Source organism: Aythya marila (genome assembly GCF_965140915.1).
Source record: "Aythya marila genome assembly, chromosome: 1".
Lineage (NCBI taxonomy): Eukaryota > Metazoa > Chordata > Aves > Anseriformes > Anatidae > Aythya > Aythya marila.
Window position 1 is genome coordinate 166318580 of NC_139042.1, and position 23142 is coordinate 166341721.

At 34.2% G+C, this 23142-nt stretch overlaps 1 protein-coding gene across 7 annotated transcripts in view; it reads right to left on the bottom strand.

The window, feature by feature from the left end:
* Window positions 1-23142, bottom strand: part of NAV3 (neuron navigator 3) — a 413781-nt gene that overhangs the window by 158132 nt on the left and 232507 nt on the right. For all 7 annotated transcript variants that reach the window (XM_082761391.1, XM_082761390.1, XM_082761389.1 and 4 more), the window contains exons 4-5: window positions 5821-5893; window positions 2257-2434 (exon numbers count right to left, since the gene is read on the bottom strand). In XM_082761391.1, the coding sequence (XP_082617517.1) occupies window positions 2257-2434; window positions 5821-5893 (251 nt within the window). The remainder of the gene's footprint in view (window positions 1-2256; window positions 2435-5820; window positions 5894-23142) is intronic.

Here is a 23142-nt window from a genome sequence, read left to right on the forward strand (position 1 = left end):
TTATGGAAAATGTATGGGTAGAGAAAATTTTACTCTCTGAGACAGTACAGAAATTTCTGGTGAGAAAAATTCAGTTTATGTATATGTGAAGGGAAACAGACAAAATCTTGTTTTCAGTTTATAGGTAGGAAATAAGAAAGACAGTATTAATCTTGGTATAACAATTTTTTAGACTGAAAAATTTTGTAGCAGAAATATGATTATAAATAACTATCAACAATATGTATATAAATATAAAGGAATGAGGTGATATTAGACTCCCAGCATTAAAGTAGGAAGTCTAAAGCACACTGATGGAAGTAGAAATCCCGTTAAACCATCCTGGGAAGTCACTTTATGAAAGTATGAAAACTGAGATTCTGGACACAGAAAGATTGACTTTCTCCATAATGAAGTATGTTCATAGCAAAGGAGAAGAGGAGAAATAGGCACTGAAGAACCATGAGATCTTGGGAAATTATAATGAAAGGAAAGCTTTATAAAATTCCATCCCCCCTTTGCCAATCATTCCTGAGCAGACAAAGGACTAGTGTGTAATCGCTGTCTTCCAAATCATAAACAACTGCTTTGCTCCAAGCTTTTTGGACAAACAGAATTCCTTGCAATAGTGGTGATATGCAAAGGAACACGGTAACTATTTTTATTAAAAATACACCATGGCTAAGTTGGAAAAGCAGGAAATGTTTCAGTTTTACTAAATTCTAAACAAAACCCAATAACCAAAGGTATTTGCATACAGCTGGCTAAGCCCTTAATTCCACTGATTAAAGCAGTGAACACTTCTAGACCCACAATCAAAATATCTTCCTTATGATAGAAAACAACATCTGATTTCTGAATGAAGATGTTATTTCCTCTTGTGCAGTATTAAATGTCTTACAGAAAGCAGAAAATCAACTTCAGAAAATGTTCAGAGTGCTCAGAGTCTTCCCGGATGCTGCCATAATTCCTTAGATTACATGTTAATAGCAAACTTCACAGAAAAAGCATTCAAAGAGATTAATTTTCAGAAGCAAAGGAAAAAAAAAAAAAAAAGCATCTCACATTGTAGTGTCCCAGGCAAATGCAAGTGTTTCTTAATTTTTGTATCAAATGAGGTAATCAGAAATGCTACCAAAACCATTTTGCTATAAATTTATTTTTATAACATTCTTAGTTTCAAGGCAAAGATTCCTATTGGGCCGAAGTGCAAAAGGTTTACTCAACTGAAGAAAAAAATGAAGAGTTTATTCAACTGTTTATTATAAAAAGGAAAGTGTATTTTAGATGTTAAGGACTCAAGAACCAAAATTTAATTATTGTAGTCTGATGTTTTACTCATGGATTTATTACATGCTAGATATGCATGTTAATGAAGTATGCAAAATCTTCTAAACAAGCAAATATTAAATCAAACAAGTACAAACAAGTATTAATACCTACAGAGCAATATATAAAGTTCTGAATTAAAAATTCACTTTATATAGCCCTATGTGTGAATAGCTTTTTTGTTCCTTCCTTCCTCAATAAAGTGTACTTTGATAATACTCTTTCCATTTGAATAGAAACTTGTACTCAGATGATTCTTTTGTCATAGCCAATAGGCAACTACTTTCTGAAAATATTTGTTCAGCTTCAGTCTGAGAGTAATGTAATTCAACGGTTTTCTGTTGAATTTCTTGCTTCACTAACTAAATCTTAAATTGGGTTCTTAAAAGAAACAAAAAACTTCTTCAAAATAAAAAAATATTTTATTGATGAGAATATCAATACATGAATAGAATTAGGCACTCAAAAATAGAATGCATGGGAACAAAATGATTTTAAAATAAATGACACTATTGTGTCTTTCCTCATGTATTTTGCCTCCCCATGTGAGGAAAACATGAAAATAATCATTATTCTAACCTGAAGATGTGCTTAACATCTCTTATCCTGCAAAGGACTGTAGAAACAAATATGAAGAATGCCTTGAAATTAACTAAAAATTGAACTAAATTTAATTGGGAAGGTTTTCTACACTCACTGGAGCTTTACTCTCAAGAAATGCAAGCTTAATACCAAATAGACATTTAAATAAATGTTGTTTTCATACACCTATTGCAAAAATAACTCGTACAAAAATAAGAATTAAAAAATATAGTCTTTTAAGCCTTTTTTTAGGTGAAGGTTTGTTTGTTTGTTTGTTTTGTTTTGTTTTTCCCCACAAGAACATCTCTGTTTTGAACAGACAAATTAAAAGCTTTTACCCATAAGAAAATTAACTTCTTAACCTACCTTGACTGCATATCTTGGTGTGTTTTGGACTGGCTGCTTTCAGCTGAAGGTGAAGGGACTTGCTGTTGTAGCTCCACCAAAGACTGATAGTACTGTTGCTGATGATGTTGCTGCTGTTTGTACCGAGACAAACTGAAAAACAGCCCTAAAATGGCTTTCAAATTTCCATTCCTTATTTCTATATATATAAAAATAAAAAAATAAAAAATAAAAAAAAAAAAGAGAAATGAGTGAAAACTGTGGTTTTACACTTTCAGCTTTGTAACAGTTTTATACTCAAACATTTATGTACATAAACCTATACGTGCTTATGCCTTTCTGCATTTATCTCTACAATCGGGGACATGTTAACTGTCACTTATATGTTATTGTTTGTTATCTTTAATTATTTATGTGTCATTGCTGCAAGAAACACATATCTCCATAATGTCCTCATGATGAGTCAAATGTGCATGGTCATAAAGAAGGTTAAACCTAACCTTATATAATATATATAATCTCAAATGAATACACAGACTCAACAAAGTACAAGGATCCTTGGGAAGCAGAGAACCTTCTTTTACACCTAGTAAAATCTGAATTCTTTCTGGCTTTAGGAACACTCCCCTTCTAACTAGTTGCTTTCAATTCCTCTTCTGGATTCTTGGTAAAATTCTGTGCACAGTGGAAGTAAATAATGACTGCTAAAAAAAATGGAAAGAGATGGTAATAACCTCATTCATAAGTGTATATGCATTCCCAAGAATTAGTAAGGAATATAAGAAATGCAGATTAATGGAAAACAACAATAAAAAGAGGTGACCATAAGATGTGTAATTACATCTCTGAACTTTCCAATTACAGGATTTTCTAGGTTTCTATGTCAGACTGCCAGTACTGATTAATAAAGACTTCAAAACTATGGCTTTCACTTGAGGCTAAAATATCTTCCCATATGAAAGTCTGTTGACTCAAAGTAGCATCCTCATGTATCCCATTCCTTTCTCTTTGTCTTTGCCCAGCCTGAGATACAGGTTTTAAAAAAGGCTAATGTTATTCTTTGTTCATAACAGATCTGTGTGTCAGAAAAAGACGACTCAGGGGGCTTTAATTAAATTATCTGAAGCACTTAGGTCAGTTCATATCTTCATTATTAATTTTCTTTGGCACTGGGGTTCTTGTGAAAGGTTTTCATTAGGTCAGTAGACTTGTAACCTAACATTACAATCTTTCTGTCTTTCCTGCAAATCTAAATATTGTGTTGTATGTGCTACATAGCCTTTCTGAGGTAATGTTTAAAACACAGTTTATAAACAAGCACTGTCATATTAATGTATTTTAAACCATATTGATTTATTTTTAATAAAATTATGTGAAATGTTAATGCATATAAGAACAGATCATCAAACATTGGAGCCCTTAGATGCTCAATCTGTTCTCAAAAGCAAACACAATCCTGGACATCACCATGCACTTTACAAAATGAAAATTTGTTCTGAGTACCCATACTTCCTCTTCTTCCCTTTGAAGATGAAAACTCGAATATGTACTAAACTCTTGTGTGGAAGAGGAGAGGAGTATTTTCTTTAGTAGCAACTGGTTTATTATTTATCATTTGGGTTCTCCAGTACAGATTTTGCAGTCAAGACTGGAAAACAACTTTGGTTCTAGACCTCCTTGCTCAAGTGTCAAAATGAGGTGGGAAACTCGCTGTGAAATCTTTAATCTTTGTTGAGATCATTGTTTACTGTTCCAGAAACTGTCTGAAGCATGCATTAATAAATGACCCAATTTATGTGACAAGACACATTCACCAAAACCTATTATGGGAAACAGCCTTACCTGTTTCTAAACTTAATTTTAAACATAAATGTGCTGACAAAACATTATGAAGGTAACCTGATCATTTAATGATAAAAAATCATGCCAGCTTTTCTCAATTCCTTCCCCTCAAGCAAATTGTTCAGGATTGTACATGCTAGAAATGGTATATTTAAAGGAGTCACACTTCTGTGTCAGTTTGCACTAACATCAGTACAAAGACATTAGATTTATACCAGTCACGACCAACTGCAAAACAGCAAAACTTGTTTTAATCTTATGTCAGAACTCAAAGTCTGCCTTATTAAAATTCTGTTTTAAGGATTAATAAAAATGTTTTTAAAATAGACCTTGCATTTAAAACTATATATCGTTATTGCTTTTGGTAGTATTTTCACTTAATGCCAAACAGTTGAAGCTTCTATCTTTAAAAAAATTATTTTCCAAAGCTAAAAAAAGGAGATGAATGAAGGTATGTATTACAGAACGCAATCCAATTTTAATTTTATGAAGTAGAAAGTGGGTGTTGTATTGTGTCATGGTATCAAACAACGAAGAGTATTCTCACGTAATAAATTTCTGCTCTTCATACATTTGATTCTTATTTTGTGTACAAGTAAAAATAGTCTTTGCTGAAAATTTGAGTTCTAAACAGCTTTGAGATGAATAGCAACATGTAACTTATTCAGTATTCTCATCCATCGTCATATCTATAGTATAGATTTCCAGAGGTTCCTTTGAATTAGTTAAGGATCTTTCCATAATTTGAGAAGTACAGAAAATGAGACAGTACATATGTTATGGTTATGGTTATGATCCACTTCTGTTAAGATACTAGAAAGGTACTAGATTTTGAAGGATCACAATAGTGAGTTAATTTTAAAATCAAACAGTAGCTATATCATTCAAGATTTTTCTTCTGTGATCTGTGATCTTTCAGAGATCTCCCATCTCTGAAAAAAAAAAAAAAAAAGAAAAAAAAAAAGTATTTTGCCTTCTATCTTTTAGTTGCACCAAAGGGATTTCGAAGATGCATAGAACCTTGCAGATCTACTTAATCCTTTACAGGCCAAAATCTTGTATCCATTGTATTAATCTATAAGGTAAAGTATCCACCTGGCTTAATTTTACATTAATATGGCAAATATTACATATTAATTAAAACTATTGGTATTTCAATGGTTTTGATTTTATATATTTATAAGTGTGTCAGGCAAGGACTAATAAAAGTCCTTAAAAGGGTTATAATATAAGCAGCAAGACCATTTGCTCATTCACTTAATGCATTATATCAAAGTAATGCGATAAATTTCATAGGCATCCTTATAACATTACTACTGGTAATAAATGCTCTTAAAAAAATAGTCTTCCATGAGTTTACACATCTGAGCAAAATTTTTACATCAATGTTTGTGGTTTTGAAACCCATACACAAACCCATACATGATAAATGTATGCATGGAAAAAACTACCTACCTAATGTTGTGGAGGTAACATGAAAAGATTAATATATTTGAAAATAAAGATATTATTTTAAAATGTGCCTTAGGTTTCATAAACATACTGAATTTCTTGGTTCAAGGGAAAATTAAAGGGAAATCTAAATTTTTCTCTCGCTCTCTCACTGCAATATAGTAATCTACATTTGAATTCCACTCAAGACAGCTGCAGTTTGGAATGGAAGTACATATAATTTATATTATGAAAATAATTTTTTAGGAAAAAAGAATCCAATTATTTGTTCTGATGATCTGCTTCTCTTACCTTCCGCAGAAAGACCTTGGACATTTACGCCTCTGGCTGCCAGAAAGCTAAGGCAGACATCAACATTCTCAATCTGCAATATGAACAGAAATAACAAGCTGCATAAGACTATTTGACAAAATGTACTAAAGTGAAAATGGAGAAAAAAAGAAAAAAGAAACAGCTCAGGAATGAATACTTTACATTCATTGCATACTACAGCTCTTTACCAAAGTTTAGCAAGAATGATTACTCCTAATTGGGGAACGGATATAAAGCTTTCATTGTCCACTTTGGTGCTTAAAAACAATTCATAAATGCCCAATCCAGAATGGCATGCTGGCAAATCAGCAACCCACCTACTTAACATAAAACTGGATTTGATACACTACAAACAAACAGTAGTGAAAGCATCCATAAGGGATTAGACACTGAATATATGTCTGGAGATATGGGTGACTGAGTGAGTTGAAAAAATTAAAGTAAAAACATCCAACAAACGTTTTAGCAAAAGTATTTCCTTGGAATGATGTAGAATTTTGTGAAAATGATGTCACAGTGGTCACTGATTCTTTATTTTTGTCCTTCAAATCTGATGCTAAAAAATTTTAATTTTATTAAAGTTTATGATACCCTGAAAGGCGTTCACTTAGTAAAGGACATGTTGCACTACTACTGGTGGTTTAGAAGAATTTTACAGTTGCTACAGACAGCTGTAGGGAAGAGAAGAAAAAGCTGTAGACTAAATATAGAGCAATAAAAGGATCACAATTCTGCCTGTACAATGACTAGTCACAGCATTAAATTAACTCTTTTCATGTTTCTAATTTTCAGTTTAGGGAACCAGAATGTTCAAAAAAATTCATTTGAGTCAATTTCCATTCCTGCTTTCCCCCTCCCTCCCACATTCTATGAAGCAAATACTAGGTAAAAATGTAACATCTCTCAGTTAACAACTTTGTATGTCAAAAAATGTTCTTACCAACACAAAATAATGGTGTGTAAAGAGATGTCCTATGTCAAGTGGCTTCAACAGACATGATTTTAAATTACATTTTTTTAGACTGACAGATTTTTTAAGGCAATTTGACTACACGCACACATACAAAAATTAAACAATATAATTTAAATGCCTATTGTCATTAAAAAATATTAAAAGAAATAAAGAAAATTCAGCACTAAAACCATAAACCTGGAGTAGATCAAGTCCAAGGACTTAATTTTATTTGAATGTTTACACATTTTACAAAACGTCATATGAGCAGCTTTCGACCCTTATAACATGAGGGGTAATTTCATTTCTGGAATGAAAACTTCTTTATTGTTGACAGTATCTTATCTAGCCTGAGAGGAGGGCCTAACTATTATTGTCTTTCTATGATTGCAGTTCTGCCTTTATTCTTAGCAAATATTAGTAGCTAAAAGGAAGAAACTTTCTTTTTACTACTGACCCTATAAGTATATACTATGAGTTTACACAGACTTTCTTGACCCACAGCTAGTTTTTATAGACATATAAGCATCTACAAAACTTTTAGATATGAGCTTGTTAAACACAATAAACTCCAAAGCAGTAGTAACAACATCTTTTAAAAAGTCTTCTCCTACACTTATTTAACTGTTTTTAAGAACCTGTTACTATATATAGGGAACAATAAACAATCTCCTAAATCAATTAAAAAGTAAATAAATACAACTCTGCAGCTAACTCTTATTAAATTTACTGTTAAGTTGGGGTTCACAATTAAGCTTTCATAAATCAGTTTGGCTGGTGTCACCAATTTGTATATCTGTGAAAGTGGTATAACCATTCCTCTAAATCAATGAGATTACTCCATCTCAGCTCTGGCCAAGCATTGTACTTGCAGATACTCAGGCATTAATTGTAATTTTCTTAAATGTTTATGTAGCTTCACATCACAATAAATAAATAAATAAATAGATAGATAAATAAATAAACAGACAAAGTAGGTCATTTCATAAGAGATAGTGATGTGGCACAGCCAAATGAGTTGAAAGTTGGCTGCAGCTAAAATGGGATGATCCGCTTCTTCCTCACCTCCTCCTCCCAGGCGTGGGGCCCTGCTGCTGCCACCTTGTCTGGGCTTCAACACTTCTCTGAGCACACTGGGAGCTGGCTCAGTGCAGAAAACTCACCCAGCAAAACAGGCAATTGTATTTTAGTCACTCTGGTTTCCTATGCAGTCAGATGAGCACAGGAGTCAGTGGAGGACAGGGTGTGTCCAAACTTGAGAAAGGCATGATTTGGGAGAGGAGGTGGAAGATGGGGAGGAGGCACAGGGAGATTGAGCCACTCCTGATGGCAACAGCAAGGAATAGGGCTGGCTCTGTCCTGACCTTCAACTACACACCTGGTCAGCCATGACAATAAAGAACACAATGAGAATATCTCTACTTGACCTTTAAACAACGTCAACTACAGAAGAAACCAATTCAAATGCAAATTTTCCTGTCCCGAAGTATTTAACAGAAATTAAGTTTTGTTTGGATATAAGCTGTATAACTGAGAGCTTCTGTGAACTTTCAAATCAACCTTAATGTAGAACTTCAAACTATTACTACTACTTTGAAACTACTTCAAAGATGGGAAATTTTGTTCTGACACGAAGTACTAGAAGCTAAAGGGGAAAAAAACAAAAACAAAAACAAAAACAAAACAAACTGAAGTAATTAATGCTTACCTCCAAATAACCAAATCAATACTTCCTAGCAGATCTCCTAGAATAACCAAGACATTTTTCATAATGGGCATGTGTTCTCTGCAGTAATTCAGGAGGCCATAACTCTAAACAACGTGTAATTTCCTAGGGCCCACTTAAACATTTAAGTGCTATGAAAACATCTCAATATCTACCTGCAATACTAAATATTTAGAAAATAATAAGCCTAAATCTTAACATACATTCCAGATGAAAAATAATTAAAATTAATTATCTTATAGAAATGGCGCCTGGTTATTTTACATGTATATATCTACTTGTACATGTCTTAAACTCACAGACAAATCAAGTCATTACTATTAACACCAATGACTTAATATACTGCAGAACTACAAAGAACATCCTGTTTTGCTTCATGGTTCACCAAGAGAACTGTAACACAAACCTTAAGTCCAAAGTCATTCCTGTTGGTGGTGCTGCATGAATTAATAGAGGCCAACTTTCAGACAATAGACTGTGGCTGCAGTGTTAGGTTTATAATAAAGTCTTGTTCTGGCTTGTGAATTGAGCAAGTTTGGTGTGGCAACTCACAGCCACATAATACACAGAAAATGTCAGAACATAACTCTTACAGTCATTTTTCTGATAATAACTGCAGTTACTGTAAAACTCTCAGGAACTGTTAGAAGATTCAATAAGACATCCATTAATACATTTGTGGGTTATTTTCACTTTCTTTCCTTTCCAGTCTAGAAGTTAGCCTTAAAGTTGTCCCATTTTGAAGCTTTCAGTGTGTCTATAAACATTGCTTTAATTACCTACTTCTTGCCTTGGCAAACCACAGTTATTCTTTGAACTCAAACCCTAGCAGCCCCAAACACTTTTTATTCAAACTTACCAACAGATGAGAGTAATTTTTCAATTACAAAAGCTCTAAGAGATTTCAAGCAGTTTCTACTCCTCAATACTGTTTCAATCAAGAGTGGTATGAATCCCTGAAGCCCATGTTTATTTAAGTAGTTAGTGGTGGCATTATTATACACTGGGGTAAACTCTTCCAAGTGCTAACACTGCATATATAGAAATCTACCTGCTTAAACATCAAGGACTAAGGATTTTGCTTTGTAATACTTCATATAGATGCCAGACAATTTTAATGAAATATGCCCACAATTTAGTAATGAATTTTACTTTCAAACAGCACAAGTTCACAACAGAGGTGATGTTTCCCATTAACATGAACAGTATCGTAAGAAATACAAAGTGTTGTAGCAGATGTAGTTTGCTTCAGTACATAAATCAGGATACACAGATTCCAAATCTTACATATCAAGACACAGAAAGTGAATCAAATTTGCTTGTATTGATAAGAACATTGCTTGTATTGCTTAATTGCTATGAACATACTGCTGCTGAACTCACATCACTGTTACTCACAAATACTATGTTTCAAACCACTTAGGTTCTACTAAAGGTTCAAAAGACTGAAGGAAATGTAGTTTGTTGAGTAACAGATTTGCCACATTAAAAATATTAAAACCTAAAAATGGAAAAAATAAATAATGATATAATACAGATTCATTGCCATGTAGGTATTTGTCCACCTAGCTATTCAAATAACAATGTTGAAAGCCAATCAATATTACACGAGACTGCCTGTCAGAGGTAAACAAAAACTATCATCTCTAATAATATAACCATTTCCTTATCAAAAATGAAGAATAATTTGTCCTATTCTGAAATGTAGTTCCAGCTTCATGGGTGCAAATAAACTCAGCTAAGAGGATGATAATTTAGGAATTTAGATTTGTAGGCATCATCAGATAACATCATTTGATGCTTATTAAATTACGCCTACTGAATTATGCTTTTAAAGTATTAAGCTGCTTGTGTAAATCAAATCCTTTTAATGTTTGTACACATAACCTTGTGAAAAATGCATCTGAAATACTTACACCATAAATAGTAGTGAGTCCCAAGATATTTCTACACCCACATTTTAGGGGATTATATTTAAAACAATTATGTACAAATAAGCAGCAATATCACAACTGCAACACTATTATTACATTATATGGCATACAAAGAAGATACATTGCAAAACTACTGTAACATATTACATCCTGCAGTTTTGGGTAATCTGCTTTTGACTGGTAGCTTTTTGAATTTTTACTGACTGAAATAAATCACTAAACCAGACTGTGGGACTTGCATGTAGATAAACAGTAGTACTTAATACCCAGCAGTCTGCAGACTTACAGGAAGAGCTCATTTGTGGGATCGTACTCACCAGTGACTCAACATATAGAATATGTCTATTTTTTTTAATAATTATTCTGCTGTTACCAAGACTAGCTTTCATCTCTTTTGTCTGGCAGACAACACTTTCTTCACTTCCAAGCATCAATTTAATTGTGGGCTACTCAGAAGACAAGTAATGATGACTAATACAGTATGTTCTTCTGTATTTGTAAGAAGCTCTGAAAAATATCTTGGCTTGACTAATTTTTTTTTTTGTCAACTTTATGACAGCATAGTTTATGAGAACATATATGTGAGTTGAGATTTGTCTAGTTCTGGCAGGATTAGTCCTGAAGAACAGAACACGCTCTACACATATATGCTTCTAAATTTCTCTTGATTATTTTGGAATCAAATGTAAAACTGTAATTTCTGTCAGCACATCATTCTGCACTATCTTCCATAGCTCTGTATGTCTTTTGACATTCTGAACCACAACACAAAGCCCCAAATAAAACCTGGTAAAAGATTTGCTTTGTAAAAATTTCACCAATGTTTGTGATGGCTATTTATTTATTTATTTATTTATTTATTTAACTAATATTGAATAGACGTCTTTTGGGATTAGAACTATGCTACGAGATATTCTTCAAATCCACATTACCAGCAAGATTTATTCTTAAGTATTTTCCCCAGAGAATTAACCTGATTTGAGGGCTGTATTTCACTCTTTTGCTTTTGTATGGATGTTCATCACTAAGATGAGCAGGAGGTTAATGGATTTAAATGAATTAAAAAGCAGAAAATTATGTATTCTCATTCAAGTTCTGTAGTGGTAGTAGAATCAAAACCAAATAAAAACACAAATCAGGAATTAAAGATAGCATCCTGGACTCTAAATATTCACAATACATAGCCTGTATAAAATGAATAAAATGAAAAATGGAAGAGCAGATCCTATCTGTATTTCTGACTTTCACATGGACACAAGGACAGAGAAATACTACCTTTAGAGTTCTGGCTACTCGTTTAGTTTTAGCTCTGGTCTTAATTGTGGATTCTAAAAAGAACAAAGATTTAGGCAAGCAACCGAGACATGTTCATGTGTGGATAAAAGCATTTCTTGTGCACATTTTGGAGCCAGAAAGAGTATGAAACTGCCCATGTAGACTTAGTTATATGGAATGACTTGGAAGAAATGGAAACATATTTCAGGGTACGTGGCCTAAACTCTCACGCTCACTTGCACATTGGGGAGCAGTATGAGACTAGGTCACGTACATTCTCACATATACTTATTAGAAGCAAAAAGTAAAAATAAACAAACAACAACAGCAACAACAAAAAGCAAAACAAACAAACAAAGAAAAAAACTCCACTACCTGGAATATCTACTTTTGGCCAAATTTATGATTTTGAATAGCCTGCTACACCTAAAGCTACACCTCAGAGATGGAGAAAGACAAGTTTATTTCAGTTTTTGTTCATTGTTGATTCACACAGTGCAACTTGGGCCCAAACACACATTCCTGCTAGCCAGTTTACTCCAAGGAGTTTCTGCTGAAGCCAACACATCATCCTAGATTAAAACTGGTATGCCAAAATGGATTACCCAGTCCAATATCTTTATCCATCTGCCTATCCATTCTTTAAATGCCACATTTCCAATAGTGTTTGGAAGTCTGGGTGATTCTTAAATGATCACAGAAATAATATTTGGCATTGAGAACTCTCTTTTGTTCTTCACTTGAAAACAGATGTTTAGCACACTTCAAGGTCTTCTCACCTCTTCAGAAAGAGAAAAAAAAAAAAAAAAATCCTTCTGTGCCATGCATTCATTATGTTCAATTTGACACTGTTGATGATTTACCTGTATTCTGAGAAAAGTTGTCATTAAATCGTATTTGAAAAATTTGTATAGGATTTTCACTACACAGTTATGTTATCCACAATATGTGAATAGGTGATTCCTATGTGGTCCAAAGGGGAGGGTCTTGTTACAGAAACATTATTATTCTTGTTATTGTTGCTATTATTATTATTATTATTATTATTATTCAGATGTATCTCTATAAGAACTAGAACTAAAAAATAGGGTCTAAGACTTTCAAAGGGTCCAATGGGAAGTAAACTCCTATGGTCTCATTTTACAAGTATTATAGTCATACTATAGCATAAGCTATAGTATAAGCATACATAAGCAAACTGGTTTCTTTTGATATTGCACAAGTTAAACTAGTTTAGCACATCTGAATACAAGCCATCTGCTTTCTTGTCTCTTTTACATTTAAAGTTGGGCATGCTTATCAACATAGTTATGTGTTAATATGTTCATAATAAAAGCTCTTGATTCTTGAGCAGGACTATCTGAAAGTCTTACATTTTTATCAAGATTCCCTGTAAAGAAACTGCATGCACTATTATCTGTAAAGAAAAAGACGGTTTTTACCACTACTACTACTCAGTATGGGACAGTCTGAAGAGCAGAGAATACACCCAAACACTTCCAAATGGAAATGGGATGGAAATAAATGTGGCCTGCAGTAACAGGAAACTTACCTACTGACCCTACTTAGGAACCTCTTTAGTTTCATATTTGTAGTCTCTGTGCAAGATGCTGGTATGGCAGGCTGAATGTGGCACTGTCACCTTGACCTATGACTACTCAGACTTGATTAAATTTGCCATGAATTCTTGGTTCACATTTGGGGTGAAGCCAAATGAAATGAGGGAAACTTGAAGAAAGGGAAAAATGTGAGATAAGCAAACTCACCAGCAAAATCTGCAGAAATGCAAAGAAGAGAAGAGACTAAAAAATTATATTATTTCTTTTTCTGATTGTTTATTTCCCACGAGCATTTAGCGTGATAGCTTATTGTGATTTATTTTTTTTTTTTTTGTAACTGTACTGGAAGGCAATGTCAAGTTTCACCGGGTGGCGTAAATTTGAAAATCCACCCTAGTAAAACAGGTGTTAGCAGTCCTGCTGGGAGATATTAAGTGTGTTCTGCTGACTTGCTGTTGTACGTGGCCGGTTACCTCACCCAGATGCAACGGACATTCCATTTTTCTGTGGAAATTATAATACATTTCAGGGTGTTAAGCAAAATCCACTGACACGCACACAGATTTAGCTTAAATTTTCTAACAAACTCCTAATTACTTGCAGTACAAAAATCTAAGTATCATTTAATGAAAATAAGTATCAGTGAACTATGTAACAGCAGTCCAAAAACTGTTCCAAACTCAGCATTGACCATATATGCAAATTAAAAAAAGATTTACTGGAGGCATTTGAGGGAAATTTTACCTTGGAGGATAATAACTATTGGTATGTAGAAGGCCTCCCAGGCAAAAAAAAATTTAGGAAATGATGCTGGAGTTATTTAATTATTAGGGTTTTTTTGCTTGTTTGTTTTGTTTTGTTTTGTTTTTCAGAAAAGGATTATAGTGTTATTTAAAACTGAAATACCTTCCACTTCCTTTTTCCAACAAGTATGAAGAAACACGCACACCAAATTCTTCCAGCATGCACTCCAAACATGAAATATGAACAGTAAATTCAGAAATGTAAAGCAAGTTAACTTCCCAAATACTTGGAAAATTCAACATACATATGTACTGACATGCTGATAAAAGAATGTATGAGGTCACTATTAAGGTTAGAGTATGAGCTGGGGTGTGTATTGGTTTTAAGAAAATGCAGCAGTGGGAAAGATTCTTTTTGGCACATATTACTGTCAATCCTGTCAGGAACATGAAAGTGACAGCTGGTGTCGCAGGTATTTTACCTAGTCCCTAATCTGGTGCTTGGAAAACTTGGAGTGAAGGAGAGAGAGTCTCTGTAATGTCAAATGCAATTTTTTTGGTGTGTGTGTGTGTATTGTATGTATTTGTATATGCCAACAAAGAACAAAGTCAATGAACAATGCAGCTACTCTCAATAAAAGTTTAAATTCTAATCATAATTTTAGGATAGCCAAACAGATGATTATGAACATCTTGACATCCTCACATTAAAACAAACAAAACTAAGAGAATACAGACTTTTACTCTGCTTATCTCCAGTGGTGCATTCTTGCTTTTCTCATCTTTTCTTACCCATTCTTCTTTCTATGTGTTATCTTACATTTGCTCTACAACAGTCTCTAGAGCAGACATTGTAAAGCACAAAATGCAACAATGATCATTTCTAAAGTGATTATAGAAACCTATTACAGAATTTTTTAGAAGAAAGTGTTGATTTTTTGATTGGAATACAGTGCTGGACTCAGCCTTGAATAAACTCCTGGCTCTGGATTCAGAAAACCATTAAAGTATTTCAGCATCTTGCATGAAATTCTTAGAGAACTAAAACATGATTCTGCGACAACCTGGATCAAAATAAAAGACTAGGCAAAAAAATCTCTTCTAAAGTCTCAAAGTAGCTCCCTGCTTTAGTGCTCTCATCTCCACAGTCCATGAACACTGTGAAAGACCCCTACACATGCACTAAGAACACAAAATTGAAGATAAATGCTACCCCTGGAGGACTTTTTTTTTTTAAGGTAGCAATAAAAGGGACTCTGTTTAAACAGTGGTTTTTAAAGCAATGCATCACTCTAGTGAGTCTGTCTACCATCTTTTTTTTTTAGTTATGCAACGCTTCTGAGTCAGCAAGGTACCAGTGTCTAAATATTTATGGAGTGTGGCAGCTTCAGAAAATTAGAGGGCAACATGAAAATGCACACTTCTTTAAAACAGAGTAGTTTCTCTCCATTAGGTCAAAAGAGAGTCTACAACAGAGCACTCATTTACCAGATTTAATTAAACCTTTGAAAGCATTCCAATTCTCTCCTTCTGAACAACTTAGTATATAGCAACTTCATTTAGCTCATCAAAAAAAAAAAAAAAAAAAAAAAAAAAAAAAAGCTTTTAGAAGTAAAGGTAATTACAACCAATGACAGGATGAATTCTTTAAAAGATAAGTAAACAGATAAACTATGGGGTATTTCAATGCATCTCTTGAATTTTGCTAATGGAGTCCATCCTGATGCACTTTATGCTTTCAGACTACACCTCAGTCTTGAGTACAGCAGAAGCCATAATGCTACAGCACGTGTGGGAAAGGCACAAATTTCCTATACTCCTGGCCTTTTGATTTTATAAACATTCTCACGTTTTTCTTAATTAGATATATTTTGCATATTACCCTGAAAAATATTTATAGAAGATTGATCTCATCAGAATAAAAGTGATAAAAATACTTGTTATTAACAAACTCTAAAAGTGCAGAACAGTGGTTTCACTTGATCTGAAGTTATATAGTCTTACTGCTGGAACTTCAAGTCCTTGGGAAATTACATGCATGTGAGAACATAACATAAGTCACTGATTTTCTTTTATGTTTAGTCTTCATTTTACTGACTCAAATTGATCTAAACCTTATGGAAAATAAAACTCAAAAGAAACAAAATCAAAGATGAATTGTTGTCACAGGTTATTAAAACTATTAGAATTAAATCAGAAATCGATAAAAACTATGCGGTTTTATCTCTATGCTTCCTAGTGTTAAAAAAATAATAATAATTTAAAAAAAGCATATGAAGGATTCAGGCATTCACTTTGGCTAGTACACCTACACATTGTATTTTATACCATACTTAGAATGATATACAAAGAAGTATTGGGACTGAATATATTTTAATATTATGCCCATAAGCAGCCTACTTAGCTATATACTATATGATTCAGTATATGACCAAACCAAAGAGAAGCATTTTCCAAACTCTTCACAAGATCTTTTGTCTAGATGCTCAGTCAAGGAAAATAAAAGCACCTGGATCCACAAAAGGCAATGGGATATCTGCTCTTACATTCAACAGGACCAAGATTTTTCTTGAATTCTTAGCTAAATGTTTTAATACAAACACCAGCAGTGCTTGACCCTGTAAAATGAGGTCTGAACAGACACTTTGTTTGTCCTTTCACTTCTAGTTGTAGCCAATGAAACGTCAAGTGTAGGAGGAAGCAGTGTTTTAAATAGTTATCCAAGTGTTTGCAAGTTCCAAAATGCAGACAATATTATTTGAAAAACAAGCATTTACTGAGCTTTGGAGGAGCCACATATCTTCTAATAAGTTAATTTATACAATGTAACAATATAAATCTTTCAAAACTATGCTAAGAAATTCAAATGGAAGCCTTACATACACAAGAACAGTGAAGACACCCTGGCACATACGTTTGCTGTGGGCTGTTGCTGCTGATCTGTCTATAAACTGAAAGCTTATACAAAAACCCAATTTAAAGTCATTATTGGGAAGAATTACTGAAGAAGTCTGTGAATGACAGACCAAAGAGCTCACAAGACTGGGATGTTGGTGAGCTGACTATGTGTGCATTTAGAATACATAGAACTGTTGCTGTTTAACTTCATGAGCTATTATTTATTTCACATGCAAATAGGTCTCAGCACTCAAGTGTGGAAACCCTGGGACAAAGAAAATTCTTGTGGTATTTTTTTCCCTAGAGGGAAATGCCATCGGTACGCTCCCATTGTAATTCCAAATAAACTCAGATAAATCAAGAGGTATGAATAATTCAAACAAGGTTCCAATCAGCCAACAATACAAGCCTAAACAAAGCCTATTCTAATTATTATAGAATTAAAGACAGCCAAAAGCTAGAAGCTAAAATAGAAGCACATTTATACTTCAGGAAGACCTCTCAGATTCAACTTTTTGGACTTTACAGGTTTGGTTCTGGTCAGGATACCACCAGAAAGAACTGCTAAGACCTGCATATGTAAACATATAGTCTAACTTGATATCAACTCTTCAAAAAGCAAAAGTGATTTGTGATCAGTTTGTGAGGTTGAATACAATCAAGTCCTAACAAAAAATGTATTTTGGACTGACTGAAACTGAACACTGCATGGACTAATTCATATCTGGATACAAGGCCAACTTAAAACAAGTTCAACTTAAAACAAGTATAGCTCTGACTTATGTCATATGATCATCTGTTGATCATATGGTCAGCAGATTCCTCAGACTGTGTTTTAAATAATTCCTGCACATCAGAAAGCTGCCAAATAGATTACTGTACTTACGCTATTTATTTATACTGAAACAAAACTGGTTGTACTGTATTCTAATGATTTGTGCATTAAGGTTCCAGTCACAGTGGATTTAAACAGAGAAGTTACACACACACGCACACACACACACACACACACACACACAAAAAAGATTGTGTTAATTTTTTAATTAAGCTGATCAAGAGCCTTTACATGAAAAGGGATTTGTTAATGCTGCTGAAATAAGCAGCCTTTGTGAGCAGCCTGTTCTACTTCTAGCCAACATAAGCCAATTACTAAAGCCAATTTACCTTTGTGTACCTTAACAGTATTGCCTGTAAGAGGGTCATGAGCTGTAATACTGTAACAGAGTTTGTATTCAGAATTAGCGTAAGTCAAGTTCACTAACAAGTGTTCACCAAACACGGAGATTCACCTTCCTGATGGTATTTCAAGCCATTCCAGACTGGTCACATCCATAGGCTCCTGACAATCAGGGACTGGGTAAAGTGGGTTGACAGAGCACTGAGTGCAGTTAATGAAAGAAATATACCTACTCTGCATCTAGTCCCATGGCTGTGTTCACAACTATAGGAGAAAAATCTTATTTATTTATTTATTTATTTATTTATTTATTTATTTCTATTTCTGAGAAATCCTGCATGCTTCACATCATGGAATAAATAGTGATCACGATAGTGCATAAATGCATACTGAAAAAGCAAGCAGAGAATCTCCTGCTTCTAATCTCCATAATACAATTAGCAAAGATTCTGGGGAAAGAGGATGGGAATGGACCAAACAGATTTGGCAAGGTCACTTGTTCTCCCTAAAATATTTGTCACATTGGCACTCTCAGAAAGGGAACATTGACCCCTGATGGACCACAGCTCTGATGCAGCAGTTCATGTTCATTCCCTTGTGCCAGCAATAAGGCATTGGGAAAAGACTTTAGGTGGACAGGATTTGCAACAGAGTTCAAAGAATAGCATACTCTGAGGGTATAATTACTGCCTAACAAAAAAGCAAAGTTAGATGGCATGGTTAGATGGTTAGTGTGCATAAAGGACAAGGTGCTCCAAAATGGTGAGTCCGTAAAAGATATCATAAAATCAAGCAGAGTGGGCTTTCTTTCCATGAAACAGACTAGCAGTTAGGTACAGTAGATGTAGGCAGCTCCTGTTCAAGGAAAGTTCAAGAGCAGAGTGAGAAAATACATCTGGACTGTCATATTAGTTTTATTATCCAACTTCTTTCTGTTCTTTCCCCTAAATTTCTAACGTAATAATCATATTATATTCTGGAAGTAATGCAATATTGCCAAAAAAACTTTATCTGGCATCAAGTTTTTGGTGTTTTATTCTCCAGCAGATCAGTAGGATGTTGTCAAGCTTTTTTGTACAACTGCAAGACAGTGTTGTTTTTATTATCATGTTGATTTGTAATGAACACACTATCTCACTAAGACATTCTGCGGTACTTTATTTACCCTCCTTTCTTGCAGCCTTACTGCTATAGTGTCAAGCTTTGAAATATTGGGTATGTGTAGCTTCAACAAGATGATTCAGCATGGTTATCTAGGCATGATATAATACACAATAATTCCAAAAGCATGACTGTTTTTGGATAGTGTTTACTGTAATTTTAAGCACGTGAGAAGGTGAGTGTGCTTTCTACCTCCCCTCCCACAACCAAATTCACAATTCAAACTCTTTTCCACCAAAACAGTGCTAGTTAAAATCCCTAAAAAATTAAAATTCCATTAAATTCCATTAAAATGGAAGCCACAACTTGCTTTCTGGTCCACTGCTTTTTTTTTTTTTACACATTACATCACCAACAGCATTTTATGGACAGTTGTGCAGTTCCTATAACTCCATTAAAAAATCTTTCTGTTGGTTGGATTTCCCCGTCCAATTGAATAAATGATAACGATATTCATACTTGCTGTGTGCCCTCATGTATTATTTCTGGGTCTTGATGTTTAAATCTCAAAACTGTGTTCAGTACCTCTTTTCTAAATTCAGTCTGGATTCACCCTAGGAGCAGAGAAAGTAGCTCTGGCAACTCTAGAGAAGAATGGCCATCTTAGACTCCCACAGATGTCCAGAAAATATAAAACTCACAGAATGTCAAAGCTCCCACAATCTTCCACTCACCAGTGACAGGCAGGGAGAGCAAGAAAGGCGTAAATGCCTTTCAATAAGCTCCAGTTGAATTAAAGAGCTTTATCAGAATTACACAAGGTACTTCCTATGGACCATGTGTGTGCACTACATGCCAAAACATGCACCCACATAGTTTCTTGAGAGTTTTGCATGTTACTGAAACTGCAGACTGCACCACCGATACTATCTGGATATGGTCCTGGGCAGCTTGCTCCAGGTGTCCCTGCCTGAGCAGGGAGCTTGGACCAGATGGGCTCCAGAGGGCCCTGCCAACCTCAACCATTCTGTGATTCCATGATAGGCAGTGGCAAATTATCTTTGGATGAAAAAAATGAATAAGAGATCTTGAGACTCTTCTTCATAGTTAATAATACTTTCTAATGTAAAAAGTCTACCTCTGATGAAGTTCAAGGCTTCACAGACATTGAAAAATAACCTTTCCTAAAAAACATACAACACACAAAATTATTAAGCAGAAGTAATGTAAAGGGAGTGGTTAGAAAATCTTTAAATAGAAGGAAGTCCTCAATTATAGCCATAACAGAACTGGCACTTTGCCACATTTCCAAAATAACCAGACATTTGATAAAAATCTAGAAAGCTGACAAAATCTCAAAATTACCAAAAAGTCTTGTTTGGATACACTGTAAAAGAAAACCACTTCAGAGACTGTTTATTTTCTTGTAAAGATTAAATATGCATTTTTGCTGTTCAGCTAAACATCATGCACTTTCTTCTCTATTTTTAAATCCAGTAAACATTCTAGACATTCCTAGTATTTATAACATAATCTCCCTATAGAAGATGATAAAAATACACCATCATGAAGCACACATATTTACTGTAATCCTGCTGCTGCTATCCTGGGAAAAATGTATTAACAAATATAACCAACAGGTGCTTTCTAAAATGCATGTCATAGTCAATTAGTGTGTATGTATTTGAAATAGATGTTTGTGTTAAAATTTTCCAGTTAATTTCTATTAACGGACATCTCTTTGTCTAAGCATCAGTATCACAAGTATATATTTGATCAATTATGATACTTCAGGTAATGTTCACATGACATTTTTGAGGGGAAGAGATTGAAGAGGGGAGTAAGATAACTACAAATGGGAGAAAATGGCAAAATTGTCAACTGCATCTCTTCAAACAATAAATACTTCAATGTGTATGTCAGCCACTATTCTTCAGGCATAAATTACTCCACTGTTTTATCTTCCTGATACAGTTTAACGCAATGATTCTCTGATAAAATTATATTCCTGACAAGCATAGCTGAGGGGCTGGGAGAAGAAATGAGCACAGATGGATAGTCATGCATCAGTGGCATGTATGTACTGACAAACAGATTAAAGGAAGGGAGGTTCAAGGAATTCCTAGGAGGAAAAAAAATAAAAAATAAAAAAAAAATTGTGAGGGGACATTTTTTATTTTAAGGAATGAAAAGATATCTCTGTTCTCAACAGTCTTTGTCTGCAAAAGCAAATTGTACATAAACTTAATCTTGGCCCTAACCAAGCATCCCTAACTTAGTCTAAATTTTTGTTAGTTTTAATGGAGACTGATACCATCACAATATAAATACGTCTTATGACCTGATTATTACATTAACATCTAGACATCATGTGACTCCATGCATTAATAAGACAGGGAATTTCTAAGCATAAACAAGAAGACTTATGCCTGCATATGATTTTTTATTTTTTTTTTTAATGAATAATGTACTTCTTCCAGCACAGTAAAATAATATCTAGGATGTGTTCCTGTGGCATTTTCTTTTATGACTTCAGACAGTCAAATGTGAGCGACTCAGAGGAATATGCAGCTCATTGACTGATGTGAGTGAGTAACTCTGAGCTGTTTTGTGAAGAGAGGTTGTCATCAATCCTGTGGTTCTTTTAATGTTCTCAGATCTTCTCTGGATGTAGAGAGAACTGTTTGTTTCAGTGCAGAATAAAGAGGTCTAATAAAAAGTCAAACCAGAATCAAATCATATTACAAAAGTGATGATTTGGTTGCCTTCTCCTCCCCTTCCTTTCCATGTCTGTAACATCCTTAGGCAAGATAGATGAAGCTTCCTATCCTTTATCCTCTACTAGATCTAACACTTGCAGAATTTCTACCATCATTTCCTTACCTTCCTCTCTCCCTTACAATAGAGGCACGTTTGGTCTCCCAAACAAGGTCAACTGTTACACTGCTTGTGTGCACAGCTCTCACCACATCTATATTTACTTTCAACTTCTTGGTCTTTTTTTTTTTTTTTTTTTTTTTAAAGAGCTATTTGCAAAAGCAGTTTGAATTCCCCCTTCTGCCAGTTCTGAGCTAAATGAATCTGCTTCTCATCTAACTCAAATTAGCTATGTTAATGCCATTAATAATCTCTTTTCAGCAAAACTTGGAACCAGACTTCCAACACATTCCTCCTTGAATATCAGTCATCTTTAACATTAGCATCTTTAACCTTACCCTTACAGAAATTCTTTCCTCTCTTCTTCCTCAATTTCCACCATTCATATCTGTACCTATAATATATCCTTAGATGGACCCTCAGGTGGATCACTTTTTAATTTTTCTTTTGGGGTGCCACAGAGCTCTATTTTTAGTGCTCTAATTTTTATTTGTACTCTAGTCTTTATGTCCAGGTAATTGCACCTGCAAGCATAAGATAAGCTTAAATTTCTACTGCTGAAGGAGAGGTTATTTACTGTAATTGATTTTCCATTTGCATTGTTTATTTGTATATTTAGATAGTTGATATACCTATATGCATTACTGTTAGCAATACAGGATTACACAAAAAAACCCTGACCCTCCACTAAGGCATACAAAAGTTCATACAAAAGGGTTTGTTGACGTCTAAAACAAAAACAAATGAACAACAACAAAAGCAAATTAAAGGCAGTGAGGTATAACTTGATGCTCACTGTGCTGGTTTAGCAGAGTGCCAATTCCCTGCACAGAGGAGAGGGAAGTTTGTTCCTGGCTTGTTCCTGATATCATCTCCGTTATTTCTGGGTGGTGACATGAATACAAGTGTGGAAGTCTTAAAAATCATTTCTTTCTGCTTTGAGCTCCCAAAAATGATGTATGAATGGTATGCCATAGAAGTTCTCAGACAGCAGAAATAAGCTTCAGGGACCTATAAACCTGGACAGTATTCCTAAATGGAAATGCATCTTAGTGGCTA